At 36.2% G+C, this 19,469-nt stretch overlaps 1 protein-coding gene across 1 annotated transcript in view; it reads right to left on the bottom strand.

Moving 5' to 3' along the window:
* Positions 1 to 19,469, bottom strand: part of LOC114244525 (glutamate receptor 1) — a 161,174-nt gene that overhangs the window by 25,381 nt on the left and 116,324 nt on the right. The window contains exons 3-4 of the mRNA XM_089728562.1: positions 13,686 to 13,813; positions 9,205 to 9,334 (exon numbers count right to left, since the gene is read on the bottom strand). Of these exons, the coding sequence (XP_089584688.1) occupies positions 9,205 to 9,334; positions 13,686 to 13,813 (258 nt within the window). The remainder of the gene's footprint in view (positions 1 to 9,204; positions 9,335 to 13,685; positions 13,814 to 19,469) is intronic.

Genomic DNA, 19,469 nt, shown 5'->3' with positions numbered 1-19,469 from the left:
TTTCGAGTTTATGATTAAGGTGAAAAATGTATTTTAAAAAGTATAACTACACTTTTGTGTTGATGTGTTCGATTAATCATAAATTACACCGGCCGACAAATGAAAATTTTTTGAAAGTTGTTTGTATTTGAGCCACAAATATCACCAATTTATACTATTTTAAACACAAAAACACCTACATATTTGCCCTATCACATCAGATTTTTTTATAAGAAGGAAAAAGCATTTTTTTTTCAAAATTTAACGAAAAAATCAATAATCATATTACAAAAACATATATTTGAACATTTACAAAGAAAACAATGAGTCTAAACAATGCTGCAGGACTATTTAGAGTGACATCTTTTACGTTTCGTGACAAAATTACGTCTGGGTGTAGTTTTTTGTGAGTTTTTTGTGAGTATCTTCAGTAATATCACGTGTCAGTGACCAGCAGTAATCAGCCATCATATTCACATTCCATCGACCTTGGTACCTTGTCTCCATAGTTTTTATGTCCTGATGAAACCTTTCTCCCTGCTCTTTACTGTAATCAACCAAGATTATCAGGAAAAAAGTCCACATGTGAATCTAGAAAGTGGAGTTTTATGCTCATATTACACCCCAATTTTTGATACTTATCCAATAAGTTTGCAACCTTATTTTTATAGTCGGGATGTTTATTATTTCCTAGAAAATTGTTGACAACCACTCTGAACGCCAGCCAAGCATCTGATTCAGTGTTATTCATTGTGGCATAAAATTTTTCATCAGCCATCAAAGATCTGATTTGCGGTCCATCGAACACTCCTTTAATTTTTGCATCAGATAATCTTGGAATTTTTTTACACAGGTATTCAAAACTAGCATTGTTTTTATCCAATGCTTTAACAAACTGTTTCATCATACCGAGTTTGATATGAAGCGGAGGTAGTAAAATTTTTTCAGGACTAATTAAATTTTTTTGTATAACGTTTTTTGTTTCTACTTTGAGATTTTTACGAGGATTCCATTATTTTTTAACGTAGTGCTTGTCTCGTGCTATACTGTCCCACACGCACAAGAAGCATGGAAATTTTGTATATAAGTAAAAAAATATTAAAAAAATATATATAAGTACGTAACGTAAGATTTTTTTAAAAATAAACACACTAATTTCAGTAAAAAGTTTATGAACAAAGTAACTGTAGAGGTTTATTTGCATGTAACCTGTTTCGAATGGGTGTGTCGTTGTTGCAACTAATATATTTCCTCACGAGAGGTCGCACGATTCGAGAAAAGAGCGCCAAAATCTAAAATTTAATTTGTTTTAATCAAAAAATTTAAAATAGCCAATGTCTTAATTTTTTTTAAAACCTGATGTGATACGATAAAATGAGGTATAATTTCGTGATCAGCACTACCAAATTAGTGGAAAAAAGTAATCAGAACTTGAACAAGGAAAATGATGTCGGCCGGTGTTATTTATTTCGAAATTCAGTAATTGAAAGAAACAAAATAATATCAACATTATTAGCTTTCTTAGAATATCTATTCATTTCTTGCGAAAATCGAAAAAGAAATCTAAATTTTTTTTAGGAAAAAACGGTTATTCAAATATTCTAGCAGTATCGGTTTCAATGTTACATTACGAAATGTTATTTTAATACTACCTGTTGTTTCAAGTTATGGAATGAAGAACAAGTAATATTTTATCTGAAATCTAATCGATTCATCGTTATTTTTCGGTTCAATTCTTAGCGAGCATGCTTGTTACTGATTTGATTATTGGAGTTTATCTTACCGTGAGGTAAGAACCCTTGCCAGCTAAAAGACTAATACGGCGCACAAAGAAGAGAGCTTCAACAAAATCCTTGACTCGATTTTATGTGAATCGAATATCGAAGCTTGAGATATCAAAGCAGAATATGTGTTGTGACGTTGCAGAAATCACACACAAAGCCATTAGGATGTGTATTCGATACAGGCATTGAAATCAAAAGCTTAGATTTATTTTTCCATCGGTAGGCAGCGGCTTGGCATTGCTGAAGTCCATGGGCGACGGTAACCACTCACCATCAGGTGGGCCGTACGCTCGTCTGCCTACAAGGGCAATAAAATATATATATATATCACAACAGAAGGATAACATAGAACGATAAAAAAATAATCAAACTTAACATTGCAAAGGTATTTCGTATCACAAATTAAATACCTAAAGCGGGAATGTTTGGCACGTCAGCGCGAAATTAAATCGTGCGAGTATAACTAAGTTGGGTCGTTATAATGCAAAAGCAATAAAATTCATTAATGGTTTCAGTAAGGAATCCGCCGAGCGTGCGGTCAGGGGCGGGAAATCCGTGGATTTTATACATTAAACTCGCTGAATAAATTGGAAGCCGATTGGGCCATTTCGATCTAGAATTCGCGCTCAACCTGGGACCCGGACTAAAATATCCATAAATGAAATTTTATTCAAGCTAATAATATTGAATTGATATAGAAATGTATTAAAATTGAGAGCGAACATATTGCTTTTAATTGGCTCTTCTCTTCCTTTTACCTAATACAGTTTATCTTTTAGTTGATTAATTAATAAGTGATTTAAGATTGATTTTGTTTAAAATACTTTTTAATTAATTTAATGTTATAAGTACATTCTTCTATATTTTCCATCTATCGTCCATAAATTTATCTTGTTATCATTTATTTCTTACAGTAAGTAGCCTATAATGTTATTTTGTTATTCAAACATTACTATTATAATGAAGTTGAGTATGGACATAAACACGGACTTTCAAAAGTTTCTTTCGTGTTTAGACCGCAAACGTTCGTGCAATGTGATTACAGAGGCATTTACTCGGCTGAGTCGAGACGCTAGCTTGTTTTATTCAGAGTCTTGGTAAATCCTTCCTATTCTGTAGCAACAATACGTCGGGATCACGTCTTCATTGTTGCCTGTATCGAGTTAGGCGATTAGGGTGCTTTAATAACAGACCGCGACGCACGTAATCTATCGCTGTCATAAGCTCCTTCACTCACTCGTATACACTTTAAATTCAGTTTTAATAGATTACTAGCTGTACCCGCTCGCTTCGCTGGGCATTTAAAATAAACATTATTATTTCTCACTCCCACAAAGATTCTCATCATTAACGCCCCCGCAACTGTTGTAGGGAGTCCAATACTGATATAAATATTAGCTTATCCATTAAGTACATGTATTTTCTACACGGATACCAAGTTTCAAGTCAATCGGATGCATGGTTCAGTAGTTATAACGGAACATCCGTAAAAACCACTGTAGATTTATATATTAGTATAGATTTTACGAGAAAAACTAAATTCTAAATATTCGTGCTACATTCACTTATTAAAGCACGTTCCGGCGTAACTAAAAATGTACATTTCAATAACTGAAAAGATATTGAAGGTTTAACTAAATGCAAATATTCTACTACATTCGTGTATCCTTTTCAACGGACAGTGGGCACTGATGAACTTACCTGTGCAGAGTGCAAATAAACATGTTCCGATATTAAAATTTCTTTTTGAGGCATAGAATGGTGCGCGAGCACTTTTTCCGTCAAACAAGAATAGGCACGGCGTAGGCCATTACCGGGGTAAGGGTGATTCAAAGAGCACACGATAAATAGGCAAGTAGCCATTGAGCTTGTAAGGGAGTCAGCGTTATTGCGTTCTGAGGGCTCACTGTCGAAATAGAGCCTTTTGCATTTAAAACCGAACAAAATAATGAATTATTATAATCGTTTACAAAAAAATTTACTAATGATGTCGATGAGATGGTAAATGATGTAATATTTGATAATAGAGATCCTATAGCTTGAAGCAGTATAGGTTCAGTTCTTGAAAATGAACTGTTCATTACTTCGAGAGTGTCAAAAGTGCAAACGATTGATAATCACAAGGGACCTCGTTCTGATCATGATTACGTCACAGAACGATGACCTTGCAGATTGTAACACAAAGAACGTCAAAATGAAAAGCTCAGACTTACATTTTTCGACAGTAATTTTATTTTCACACGATTCTTGATGTATTTGAAACAAGAAAAAGGGACGAACAGGCTTGCAGACCTAGTTTTATTATGTACCAATTTATAGACGGGCGCAAAACTTGGGAAATATCAAAGCAGCCGACATTTATTCGAAATATTTTACACGGAAACCTTCTGTTGACGTCTTTCATGTGCCAGCTTGGCTCAATGACACTCGAGGAAAAACTGAAAAAGTTTTATAAACTACCTCTCCAGCACCGGGAATAGGGTCCATATTTTAGATTATAACTTTAAACAGATAAGGCTCTGGACGTTTCATTTCAGCGACTTATTAAGTCTGCATAATTGTGTTTCGTTTAGTTCGTATACGAACTATAATTTGTGGAGTTAATCGTCCCATATAAACTTAATAGCACTTGAATACGTAGTCTTTGGGAGTAGAGTATAGTATATCAATCAGAATAACAATAACAGTTACAAACTTCGCAACGATTTACCGAACATTTTTATGAAATATGTGTTACATTTTAAATTATTAATTTATTGCTGTTTAATTGAGAAAGTTATTGAATACAGAAAAATAACTATATTGTTGACCGTGTTCAAATATTATATAATAATATACACAATAGCACAAAAATTTTGCTATAAAAAATTGTGACTGAATCTTACAATTTTTGCCTATCGTAAAGCGACAGGAATAGAATAATGGATAAATTTAAAAATGGCAAAAAATTTAACCAGTTTTCACCTCTTTAGTTTAGTATTTGAAGCTATTTTATTATTTATAGGTTATTTAATTTGACAACCATATATTTACATTAAGCTTAGAAAAAATATATATTTTCATGTCGGAACAAAAAAAAAATCATGTCGCGCGAGCATTACTACCTGCCCATCTCCGAGAAAATCGCTTTAACATGTAACATGACATGTCTCGATCGTATTTCCAATAGAAAAAAAAAGTATAGGTATTCAAATTAGTATCTGGTGTATATCGACTTTGATGTGACAGACATGTTGAGCAGGGTGTCTTATGGGCATCAAGATATTCCTTGTACCGCTTTGACTGCGATTCGATCTTCACATTATTTCCGATACGTTTTATAAAGTAAGCTAAGATCACTATAGAGTTGACAACCAGTTTGGCGTTAATGTATACAGAAGCAATAGAAATAGCCAGGAGATTGGCGTCATTTGCCTTGAGAAATTAATACCAAGTGCCGATTTTATTCTTTAAGGGACATCACACCTTCGAAACTGGAACGCGTGATTGATTCACGGCATAAATAGGCGGCACAACATACGACTTTATTGCATTATGGAAATGGTTCATGAGTACGTGCTAAGTAGGTATTATATTTGGAAAAAAAAAAGTACCTGCTTGCGATACTTGAACATTTGTATCTCAATGCTTGTTAAGAGTATACCAAGAATCTTATACAGTAGTCTTGATGTTGCCTAGGGTTACTAAATATCGAACAATACAATAATAAACAATATATAATATAATAATTGTCTACCGTAAGTTAGACAGTCTACATTCAAAGTAACGCACAATATTCTATCTGATTGGAGTTGACAAGCACCAAGAAGTGCGTTTTTAATATGAATCATATTATTATCAGTATATTATCAGTATTAGAATACCAAATGTTATTAATAAGATAAGGGATCTAGATCTGTGATATAGAACGATGTGTTGTTGTTTTTTAGATATTTCACGACAATTGCGACAAAAGCAACGCCTATCGTCAATTCAGATGAACGTGACACGATCGTAAAGAACCAACAAAGTAGTGAGAACATCGCGAAGCTAATCCTCATTTCAGATGCAGTACTATCTTGGTTAATGCTTAAGGCCACTTCTTTAGCATCTGCATAGTTTCCGGCAGCGAGACAGCGGACTGCTATGACATCCGCACTTGCTTTTTATGGCTTTTATTCGTTTTTATTTTCTCCAACTGAGTAGATGGTTCGCGTTTTAATGCGAACTTTCATGTTACGACACTATCATGTCCTTGTGGAGTAAGATGTGTTTTATGTCACCTTCAAAGCACTCGGTAAAGTAGACTCTATGTGTGTAACAATTTGCACCCTCACACAATTGAACTTTAAGACCAGTAAAGAATTTTCCACAGATTAGTAAACCGTTTGTTTTGAAGTTGTCCAGAGTTTTCGAAAAACTCGAAATTGGGGGCAGAGTATGTTGGAAAGTTTGTTTTTAATTAATTAATGTTCTTGGCATTGCACACTTTATATCGCGGATCAAAAGATGCGCAGTTTGTACCGTCTCGAGGGCAAGCAAGGAACGATTGCCTGTTGATTTTGCCTTACAAAGCAGGTTCATAAAATTAGAAGATTATTAAAAACTTTAGTATTTTATTTCCATTTCAGCTTCAAGACGCTCACTTTAGTTCATAAACACTAAGGTATTTTTATTTATTTAACATATTTAAACACTTATCAAAAGTTTGAAGAAAAAAGTATTTAATATAAATAGACCAGACTGAATAGACATTTCCCCATAATTCCGCATAAACTAAAGCATTACATCCTAACGTGTATTTCAATTTTGTGTTATCTATATACATACTTCGGCAAACGTTTCTGGGCGTATATTTACTTATACTATGTTGTATTTTGATGATAATATGGGAAACGAAAGCTACGTTCTTAGGCAAATAGACGTTCACGTATGTACTTACTTTGCAAACCACATTTTATATGTAAATGGGCTTTTCCGTTTGCAAAGTGCTCCTTTCTCCGAGGTGATCTTATGACGGTGACATAAAATGAATTTTATGTCGCTTTGGACGCGTGACTACGTCACTCAAAAACTAAGCTTATTTGATACTGTAGACGCGGAGGAATATATACAGAAACCATGATAGGTGTATATTTGGCACACGGGAAGAACAAGGTTTGTTGTTATAGCGTTTTTTACTCAAGTGATAATATATTTTAATACTAAAAAGTTTGAAGCTAATAAACAAATGGATTATGACACAGGGCTGGGGAATAATTTTGAAACAAAAAAAACGAAATAATTGAAAAGCGTTATCCAAAGCTTCTCCCTTTTGTCTATAACGGGCATATTAGTGCGAAAAGCCAACGGAACAAAGTCTAAACTGTTACTAAATATTCTTTTAAATTACGAAGTCATAATTTTTTAGATCTATACTTTATAAATATATTATAATTAAAAAAAGAAAAACAATAATAGAAACATGTAACAGAATGAAGCCCACAAAATTTATAAATTTTATTGATGATACGACGTCTTGGAAGCCCGTACGTATATCAACTGCAAAGCTGTCATTAGAGGTTGATTTGAAGGATAGGACAGTCGTTATATAATATAATTGAGATTTCGACCTCATGTCTCAAGATAGGTGGTGCTATTTACATTAGGATGATGACGAGATTTAACACCAGTCAATAAAATAATTCAGTGAATAAAGGCTATTAAAAAAATGATAGACGGCTATGGTAGTAAAAAGACCCATTTAAAGTGTTAACATACTTGTTTTTTTTTTAATTTACTTTGACCACAAATTCTTTACTGACGCAAGCTTCATTTAAATGAAATGCTTAAGTACGGCCTGCAAAGACGAAGGTTTTACGACTTTTTTTGAGTTTTTAAAATAATTCAAAACATGGCGTCGTGGCCCTTAAAAGTTTTTATTGATATCGCAGCGGTCTCCGAACAGCGGTCGTCTTCAGCGAAATTATATTGGGGAACTGCTTCCGAGGCAAATGAAATGAGAAGCCATTGTGTGACATATTTTTCTACAATTTAGAAATCAAGTGTCACAATCTTATGGCTTTAACAACTGTATCACGGTATACGAGTCCAATTTCGGTTGGAGTGAATAAAGATTAAACATGTTTGAAAATCATCGTCTCGTCCTGTTTTGGTTCGTTGTTAATATTATACTCCTACGTGTTATGAGACAATTATTTACTTTCCTCTTTTTAGTAATCCATCCCATACGTTCGTTTAAAATAATGTTAAAAAAAATTTTACTATACTGTTAACATAATGTGACTACCCCCCCCCCCTTGCGTCGGTTTCCTCATTACTGAGGGTCGTGGTCATGGCCTTGAAACAGTTTGTTTTTTATAGTGCACCGCCATCTGTTCCTATCTGCAGCTGAGTGCAGAGCATCGTGCACTGTGGTATCCAGGGCTGCACGAATCTGGTCCGTCCAACGGGTCGGGTTCCTGCCTCTTGGTCGCTTGCCCTCGACCTTTCCAGTGACCATCAATTTCTCCAAGTTGTCACTGTCTTTCCTTGCGATGTGGCCAAAGTATTCAAGAATCCTTCGCATGCATAATTTGACTAGATCATCGAAATATTTGCCATGAAAATTTAACGTGGGTGATACCAGGCCTCAGGCAAGTTCATACTATTAGTTATTCATTTAGGAGCTCGTCGCTCATTTTCTTTGTGTCAACGTTAGTTCGTTTTCTCTTTTGTTTGCACAAAACGGAATCGCGTCAAGAATACAAAATAAAGTCATTATTGTAAATACTGCACTCATTATTCGAAGAAAGGAGTTGAAATATTTCATCCCCTCGCAGAATTAGAATTCCAGCCACGGTTACTTTAAAAATTTCCCTTCTTTCGCTGAGAAATAAAGGCGTAACGCCTGCTCGTTTTAATACTTTACACAGTAAGGAATAATAATGAGATAACAATATCCGAATTTACAATGGCTTGTAAATATTAATTTGTATTTTGTTTCTCGAAGTTTTGCGATATCGTTAAGCGGCTCTTTTATTTTAAGGAATAAATTACAAGCATTTTTGATTGACACTACATTTATAGGAATGTGCTTATATTGACAGCCGGTGGTAGGAAATATTATTTCGGCCTACAAGCAATTATGTATTCCATTTTGCAGCGTGAGTATCTTAGTTAAGGTAACCATTCAGTGTGAGCACGTATGCTCATCTATTGTAATGAATATAAAGAAATGATTTTAGTATTTAAGTTATATTTGTATGTATATTTTATATTTGTATGTAGCGGTAGGCAGCGGCTTGGCTCTGCCCCTGGCATTGCTGAAGTCCATGGGCGATGGTAACCACTCGCCATCAGGTGGGCCGTATGCTCGTACGTCTGCCTAAAAGGGCAATAAAAAATATAAATTGACGCACACACATGCAGACATATATATATACATACAAGCACTTCTTTAGTAAAAGATTTTCGTGCTCACCGTCGTGCGAGTCATACACGTAAATGACGTTCTTCCAACCATAGAAGGTGATGGTGTCGATGACAGCTCGGTGGTAGTCCGGTCGCATGCTGACGGCATAATCGATGAGGCCCGATGACGGTGGTATCACCTGTATGAACATTTTGTCTTTAGTATAAGAAACTTCAACAGTGCAGAGATCTTTTTTGGCACGTACCATTCGGCTTTGGAATGAGCTCCCCTCCACGGTTTTTCCGCTATGACATATCCTTCTTCAAACGAGGCTTGTGGAGAGGCTTTTTTTATAGTTTAGATAGTTGGACGAGCTCACAGCCCACCTGGTGTTAAGTGGTTACTGGAGCTCATAGACATCTACGACGTAAATGCGCCACCCACCTTGAGATATGAGCTCTAAGGTCTCAAGTATAGGAACACCGGCTGCCCCACCCTTCAAACCGAAACGCATTACTGCTTCACGGCAGAAATAGGTAGGATGGTACCTACCCGCGCGGACTCACAAGAGGTCCTACCAGCTCTGCCCCTGGTATTGCTGAAGTCCATGGGTGACGGTAACCACTCACCATCAGGTGGGCCGTATGCTCGTCTGCCTACAAAGACAATAAAAAAAGAAAAAACTTACTTTCTAATTGTGTCTGTTATTAATAAAAGCCGTAAAAAAAATGTGCCTTTTAGTATGTGTGTGAGTATTATATACTTACCCTCGTAAACTTTGAAGCGATCCTGATTAGGGACTACTTTGGTTCGGTTTTAGGAGTAGATACGAAAATTTCTCAGTAAATACGTACTATGAATCTGTGTTTTTATTGCTTTGTTAGCCTAACAAGAATACGCCTACTGGTACGCTGGCGGTAAGCTATCGCCCATAGACATCAGCAACGCCAGGGGCACAGCCAAGTCTCTTCTCCAAATCTCTTCCTGTGGTCATGAACTAATTCCACGAGATAGGAATAATATCGTATCATAAAAACCAATCCATCAAAAATAAGCATCCTCGTGGCAAGATGTATTGTGAGCCCAACGTCTTATTTCTACGATGAATAATTCAGATGTTCCAATTTGAATAGGACAGTCGTTTTTCCAGTGCATGTAAGACTTTGATCTGATGACTCAGAATAAAAGATATTTGGATTGCAGTAAAAAAAAGTAGTTTTTCCAAAATTAGTAACCGTTTTTTAACAGGAAATCTTAAAGGAATTAAAATATCTTCATTTTTTTATTCCCGATTTTTTGGTCAGTTAACGTGGTTAAAATAACGAATTCTAGTATTACCGTTGGTCTTTATACTGGTTCAAATTTTAAAATCGATCGGTCTTATTGAAATTTGTCAAAGTAGCAATAAAATTTTTCTTGATTTTAAAAAAATAGACAGATACAGGTTAAGTGTTAAAATACTTTTGTTAGGGAGCCTAGTTTTTTTAAATCCTCTCAATCTAGATAAGTAATTTGTAAAATTGTTGTATTGCCATCGTTTCTTTATTTGGTATTAAAAATATGTTGAAAGTATTAGTTATAGCATTAATAAAATTTATTGACATTCAGTCAATGTTTTATTATTCATTACGAGTATGTATAACTTTTTGGCCAATAATAAATTATTGACCAAATGTATAAGATAATATATATTTACGAATGGTGTTGATTTTAACAAGATCTGTGACCAATCGGTCTAATCAGTCTAACAAAATATTACAAATATTGCTATGCTGTAGTAATTACTTACAAATAAGATGATATCACGTAATAATGATCTACTTTCATTACATTTTATACAATTATTTAGACTGAGTATAATATTTTGGTTTTAGTACAAATTGATGATTTAAGTAAAGTAAGCTTTCAGGCGAAAGTGAAGGCGAATGCGATGTTATATGGGTCTCAATAAGCTAGGTTGTAGTGAACCTCCCGGAACACTTAAAGCTACAAATGCAAATGTATAACTGGCCCTTGATGCTGATCTAGTCTCTAGGTTTTGTTGGGAGGACGAAGAAGCCCCTTTGAATGTACTGTGTGTCTGGGCATTTTAGGCAGTAAAAATACTCACTTATCGGAGAGAATCTCGGAGCTATCTCAGGAGGTAAAGAAAATATGTTCAACCAAAATAATCCAGTCTATACCGGATTTGGACTTGGACAAATATATCTAAGACATTGCGCAGTGACGGATTGGTTTGTTATAGTCCCATTGCTCCTTGTGAGCAATGATATTTTTTATAGTCCTTAGGTGAATATACGGCCCAATTGATAGTGAGTACCATCGCTTACGGAAGTTACCAATCCCAGGGACAGAGGCAAACCGCTACCTGCTTATGATCGATAATCCCCTAATCCCCAGGATGATAATGGATTTCTTAATTATTATCGTATCAATACTATTTTTAGATTTAGCGATGTTTATAATATGTTATCAAAGTTAAGGCTCGACTAGGAGGAGCCCGATGACTCGCATTGCTCGGACCTAAAGTGTCAATTTCCTAAATGAAGCTTTCCTTCGGAAATGACTGCGCGTTACCGGTGAGCTAACTTAGGGTCAGGTGTTTTTACTTTAACTCGTTCTAACAGTCGCATTAGATATTAAAATACGACTCCATAATATGTCAAAGGTAAAGTGTGTGCTCCAATTATGAAAAAAACATTCGAATTTGAATACTCATGTACATATCGACGCTTGAAAGGCAAACGTGACTAAGCGACAATGCGTGAACTTTACAGTAGACTAATTTAAAGTTGAAATACCTGAAAAAAAATATATTTTAACGAATCTAGCAGTAGTAGAATCTAGCTAGTAGCTGTAGGATTGAAATGATTTTAATAGACCTAGAAATATATTTTTTTTGCGCATCGAATGTGGTTATTGCCTATCATTTATGTACAAAGCAGCTATTGTCGCTTAGTCACGTTTACCTTTCAAGCGTCGATATATACTTTCTGTTTACTCTGATTTACCGATTCCAGATCTATTATTCTCTAGAAGGATTGACGGTTAATCGTTTTTGGGTTAAATCAAATCAAATCAATTTTTTTGAATAAATCAACATAAATTAAAGTACACACTTGTTAAACGTCAAAAAGAACTACGGCCAATTCACAAAAACTATCCTCCGTCCTGAGAAGAACTGGCAAGAAACTTAGCGGCTATGCTTTTTGTTTTAAATATTAGATTTTTTTTAAATATCCATTTTTACAAGAGGTATTATAACGTAACAATTATTGGAATATTGAAATGCCCGAAGTGAGCAACTCATTTCCACTCCAAATCATCACTCCGAATCCCACTCCAAATCAGCAATACCAATACAAATACCATATTACTGGTGGTAGGACCTCTTGTGAGTCCGCGCGGGTGGGTACCACCTCCCTGCCTATTTCTACCGTGAAGCAGTCATGCGTTTCGGTTTGAAGGGTGGGGCAGCCGCTGTAACTATACTGAGACCTTAGAACTTGTATCTCAAGGTCGGTGGCGCATTTACGTTGTGGATGTCTATGGGCTCCAGTAACCACTTAACACCAGGTGGGTTGTGAGCTCGTCCACCCATCTAAGCAATAAAAAAAAATATATACAAATACCAATATTTGAAGATGCAGATGACATAATGTCCAAGAAACGCTAGGAGAACCTCATTCCAGTACCAAAACGACAACAATAATTTCTGGAAATGAGCTGCACACCGGTGGCGAGTGGAGAAGTAAATGTGCCAAAATCATCGCAAGTACTTTCTCTTGCAATTGTTCGCTTTTGAAAAAAACGCGACTGATATTTTTACACTTCAACGACGTTTCCGGTATATTCGTTTTCTACGTTAAAACATATTCCGTGTTGTTTGTTCATATTTAAAAAGTCTGCTCCCATGTTACTCTTGTAGGAAGAAACGTCGAGAAATATGTGTTTTTGATATTTATTCGTACTTTGCACTGAACGTACAAAGTTACGAGCGTTGACAATCCTACATGCAAAGAGTATTTATTTAGTGAATTATTAATTTGCAACAAAACATACGGTGATTCCATGAAACTTCTGAAGAAAAGAAAAGGAAATGATATTCTCCTTCAAGATACGTTTGCCAGTAAATCTACAAAGTAACAAAAAAAGTTGTTTTTCGTTTTTCCATCTCTATAAGTGGGCTTAGAGTCCTAGGGTAAAATTATTAATGTGGAACCAGAAATTTTCAAGTATCCACGATGTATGAACAGTTCACATTTGAAACATCGTAGGAATTGCTCAAAATTCAAAAATAAAATTTAGTATTAAAAAAATGGACTACGCATATTATTATGTATTCAAAAATATACTGTTTCAGTTAATAATTTACCATTAAAACTGTTTTTTTTATTGCTTTGATGGATGGACGAGCTCTCAGCCCACCTGGTATTAAGTGGTTAATGGTGCCCATAGACATCCACAACGTAAATGCGCCACCCACCTTGAGATATAAGTTCTAAAGTCTTAGTATAGTTACAATTTTTAGTTACAAGCTTTAGCTTTACCTTTTCAGGGAACCAGGGGGTCACGAACGGCATCTGGAAGGTGTTGGAATACGAGTGCAGAGTGTCGAAGGAGTCCGGAGTTACAGCTCCCAGCATCGCCATTACCCCACGTCCGAATTGATTACAGACTGCAACAAAAATATAACGTTAAGCTTAAAATATAAAATCGCAGTTAAAATTACTAAAAAAATGACATGGAACACAACAAATATTAAATACAAGATGGTCGCCACTAGACGGAGAGCTATATTGCTTAACTACAAAATAATTTTAAGGACCGCTGTGTTCTGTCCCGTGGCTTGTATGTTCGGGCGAAAGTGTAGGATAGTTGTTTAAATGAGTCACTTCGGTAGATCCAAAAAAGAGGAACATCCCGGAAGAGATTCTTCCTCAATTAAAAAAATTTTGATGACTTCCATATTCTAACATCATCATCATCATCAGCCTTTATCTGCCCACTGCTGAACATAGGCCTTCCCCAATGCCTTTAACAGAATACGGTCCTCCGCCTTCCGCATCCAACGACTTCCCGCCGTGCGCACTAAGCCGTCGGTCCATCTAACAACGCCCGTCTAAATTTGATTTAAAAATAAAAACTGGAGGAGAAGCTTGATAAACAGTTTATAGCACACTGTTGCATTTATTTTTGTTACATACATACATTCTATAATTTGAAAATTTTCGAATACCGCACTATTTTATTGGTCGTAGTCGTTCGTAATGACGAAAAATTACCTAAAAATGATTCATTAAAAACGTGGTTAGACTGTAAACGTTTCTTAAATCGATACAGTAGATTTCTCAATTTCGTTTCTTCTCACAGCTCACCGGAGTCGCTTTAAAATAAAGTTACTGAAGGCATTGGATATGAGTTAACTTTGTGTCTATCTAAAGGAAGTTTCCCATTCAAAGGATCGTATTTCCAGTGCAACACTTGAAAACTCTCAGGTCATAAGTTTGTTTGCATCTTGTATATATTCGTGCACCAAAATAGCTGGGACGTTGTATTTTATGATTGAAAATTTTAAATCGAGTGAAGAATGTTGTAATGTGTTAAGCTCTACTCGTGCGGTGATTCCGAATATGAGGAGTGTCTGTTGCTAATGGGTGAAACGACCGGGATAGTCGTGGCACGTGATGCTATTTTACCCGGAAACAGAAACTACGGCATGAGCTACGTATATGTAGATTTGGGATCGTGGCACATAATATAACTATTCCACTGTTCCAAAACCTTCTGTTATTATAATTAAAAATTAATTATCATTAATTAATTATATCATATTATCATTAATTATAATTAAATATTATTAATAAAAAATTATCTGACACCCTTTTTTACGCCTTGCTCATTCAACCGTTTTCACCATCTTTCTTTTTCTCTGTCTTTCCATCTGTCATTTTCTTTTCCTTTTCTTACTGTTTTCTCTCAATCACGTTTTAACGCTTCGTTCCGCGCTCTTTCCATATGTTCCCTTCTTACCAATGCTACATGTTCACGAACAATCAAACGCCGAATATTTATAGTTTGCATAATAATATTATAATGTGCCCACGTATCTGGGTACTGTTTGCACCTATTTTTATCACAGGACAGTTAAGAAATCTCCGCAGGCCACGTAGATTGGGGACGACCATCATGTTGTCACGTCTATAACGTTATTAAAGTAAGCCTGTAATTCGTTTGTCTACTTATTGCACAAAGTTATTACAGAATTTCCAAAGACCATAATTGTATAGCAGAAGCTTTCTCTATATCTCATAGTGAACATACTCGAGATTGTGATTTTTTATTTACTACCTTTGTATCAGGCAGCGATGCCAGGGGTACAGCCAAAACGCTGCCTACCATTAAGTACTCTCCGCAAGCCTCGTTTGAAGAAGGATATGTCATAGCGCTTGGGAAACACCATGGAGGGGAGTTCATTCCAAAGCCGGATGGTAAGTGGAAAAGATCTTTGGAAACGCACTGTCGATGAACGCAGCGGTTCCAGATAATATGGATGACCTCAGCTCCGACGCCGGGAGGTGTGATGATAAAAAGGAGATGAGGAATCACCTCGAATAATTCCTCAGGGCATTCCCCATGGAACATATGGTACAAAAGAGAGAGAGAACCGAAGTTCCGCCGTAGACCCAGAGGTTCGAAGCGATCCTCGAGAACGGCACTATCGATGATCCGAACAGCCTGTTTCTGTATGGAGTCAAATGGAAATAGCTGGTATTTGGGAGCCCCGGCCCACAGGCGAGAGGAGTGCTCCATTGCCCTGGCGCGAAATGCCGCTTCGCTCCGTTGAGAACTCCCGACATTTTAAAGGCCAATTTGGCTTTAACTTCCAAATTACTACGATACTGAACACCGCCCGAAATATCGACTCCCAAAATCCGTATACTCGTGGAAAGCTGCAGGGATACTCCTTGAAATTGCGACGCTATGACAAAGGGTCCTTCTTCGCAGTGAACGCGCAAACTTGTGTCTCCAATGGGTTGAACTGAACAGAATTCAGTGGCGTTAAAACAATACTATAAACAATATTGAAATCAAATGCTAAACATTAAGATAGTATCTGAAGTAAGGAACTACATACATAACGGTGGCTCTCCTCTAAGTTTTATTTGTATTTTGACTAACATTTATTACATAGACGCGTTTATTTTGTTCCTTGTAAACAATTTACAAAATTACAATTCACGAATGCTGTCAGAAAAAGCGAATGCACTACGTATTTGGAATTTAAAATTAATGCTATGATTAAACATTACGATGATTAATCGTTCGCAGCGAGTCTCAATTACAAATAACGATGTTCAGGTTTAATTCAGTTTACCGACTCGATAACGAGGGCTAATTATATTATTGTTGACTTCGTTATTTTTATTGCAAACAACGCTTAAAGTTGTGTTTAAACAGTAATGCACCGTCACATTTTCCAAATGAATATCGCTTATGTCGAAGTTTAATCAACAAAAACCCGTGGACCGCTTGTTAGTATGTCATAGACGGCAATGAATAAATTACGCCTTTTTTTTTTGGACAGGAGAAAATCGCCGGACTTCCGCCCTCTACTGGGTATGGAGGACGGGGCATGTCAGAGTCAAACTGACTAAAACCTACTGTGGCGCAACAACCAACGTCCAAACCTCGCATGAGACAGAACTCATGGAAAGGCAAAGGGGGGAAAGTGAAGCGTTTAGTGGGGAGCACATCTCTCCCATCACCCTTCCCCTCGGGACGCTGGACCGGTGGTCGTCGGCGCCATGACCACCAGCCCACTCGGTCGGCAGGCTATTCGAAGCCCGCCTAGATGGCGCCGGTTAGAGTGAGCATAAATTACGAATTACGTTTAAGCGTACGCTTAATTCATTACGAATTCTTCTAATGCTCCCGCCTATTTTGGTTAATGCGGCGATATATTTTTTTTATATCTTTCATCACCCCACCGGAAGAGACTCCAGTATCGGAAAGTGCGATTGCACATGCAAGCTGGTGTGAATCTATGGTTCAACTAAAGGACTTGTCGTGTCCTACTTGTATTCTTATTTCTCGGGATTGACTTAGGATTGTTATTTTGGCAAGAGCAGTTTTGACTGTTAAGTATGGCTGTAGTTGGAAGGTTGCGAAGGCATCTACTCATATGTTCGGCTTCATTTCTGCTTTAGGTCGAAAAAGCTCATTCTGGCTGCACGCATAATGTTTCAACTCATTGCCTCACCCTTTAAGTACAGCTATTAAGGCATGTTGTAAGTAGGCATTATTCTCCTATTTCTGCCGCGAAACGATAAGACATCACCAGGTAGGCCATTAGACTACCTTAATTGCATAAAATAAAACTGAGGGAAGAAAAAGATTAATTAAAATTTAAACGTTAGCAGTTTATCTCCGCCACAAAAATGTGTAAGTTGTAATGACCGCGAACATTCATAGTACTGTAATTAGGAGTGATTTCCCCCTTAATTTATGGCATGAAAACGGAAATGTTGAAACGTTCCGAATTACAACAAAACACGTCTACAACTTGTTATTTGATGCTGAATTATAATATACGAAATATACGCACTTATTTAACGCATCGATCATAATATTTTATGTTTTTATTTTCATGTTTTGTATCCGGTAAATTAAAGAATAGCATTTTTATTTGTGTTCTCTTGTATTATGAAAAAAAAAAATTATAGAGCCGTCACGGGACTCCTGGCAGATGTGAAACATCGACATTATTTTGTAAAAGTAATATGCAGAAAAGAACAGATTGTGATAGGAATTAAATATGTCACAGTGATAAAATAAAATATTACGAAAAAATAATTTGTTTTCAAGTAAAACACAGGTTATGTGTACTGTAGTAAACAACACTGTATACACTACGGAATATACATTATTGGTATCCGAGCTCAGTGTAGCGAGAGAGATGGCTTAACGCCGGATCGAGTGAGAGAGAATCGCACAGTCGATTGCGCATGGCGACGCGTCGCCACGGCATGCGTCGCCACGGCATGCGTCGCCACGCCAGAAATCGGTTTTACGTGCGGCTATAGATGTTTCACATGAAAAAGATTGTCTAATTTGATAATAAACAAGCACTAGAAGCACTAAAAAGCAGGCAGTTCTCAATAATATCTAGAAAGGTTTAACGAGATACAGAAATAAAAATATCTTCTGAACGGGAACAACGGAATCCAGATTCGTGGTAGGGTAGTCAGAATCGTCAACCAATGTTTTCGCTCGGCTGTCTGTGCAAAAGAGTAATGTGACTCTTCTGTGTATATGTATTTAGATTAATTTTACAGGGAAGCGTGGCTGCGATGCATTTGTGGATTATAAAAATTAATCATCATCATTACCGTTACATTTTAAGATTTAATTTCGTGTTAATTTTGAATACTTTACAGTTTTCAGTGGTATTCATAGGCGTGTGTGTAATATTATGTTATCATGCCATATTATGCCATCTCATTTTCATAACAATAACAATAACTGACATTAACGTTTCTTCACACACATACAGAACTAATAGTGAGGTATGACGGTTTGACGGACTAGGGCTTTCTTATTCACGTTTTAGATAAAGATTTAACTGTGAAAATAGTTTTATTTATGCCTGAGGCTCGTGATAAATGTAGAAAATAATACTATTGTTTCGGATTAGTGGTAACGAGAGCACACTGCATACTAATGAGGCTACTAAATGTAATATTACGCCGGCGTACGGGAAGGCAAAGGACAATAAACTGTTATTAGCTTAGTGATTTATTAGAGATCTTATTTAATGCATACAAATTTTAAGGTCTCTGTAACCGCACTTAACAATAAAAGGTATTACTATATTCTGATGGCTTTAATGTACCGGATAGAATGAAATGTTACACATTTTTTGTGAAAGTAGGATAGACATGGAGCCTACGCAGTATGAAGGTAGCCATTTTTTTCGGTGACGTAATAAGCCGCAATATAAGTTATAGGTACATATTTTATAATCTGTTAATTTCTTAAACTACCCCACGATTTAAAAGGCTCTTAGCTCAAAATTATATTAATTAAATAATTAAAAAACTCTTCCTTTAATATATGGATCTCAACCTGAATTTTAAAGCGTACCTACAATAGTAAGCAATTCCATTGTGACTTCTATCTTATTGTTGATATTGAATAGAAGGATGATATCATTTTCCCGCCACGCACGCATTAGCGCTCGCAGTACTCCCAAATATTGTGTGGGGCGTTCGTGTTGAAATATGGATGGGGTAATAAAAAAAAAAGCAAATATCGCTGGTTATGCCCTCAGG

The sequence above is a fragment of the Bombyx mandarina genome, chromosome 01 (genome assembly GCF_030267445.1).
Source record: "Bombyx mandarina strain Sakado chromosome 01, ASM3026744v2".
In the NCBI taxonomy this organism is placed as follows: Eukaryota; Metazoa; Arthropoda; class Insecta; order Lepidoptera; family Bombycidae; genus Bombyx; species Bombyx mandarina.
Note: the sequence above shows the minus strand (reverse complement) of the source record. Positions and strands in the feature narration are given on the sequence as shown.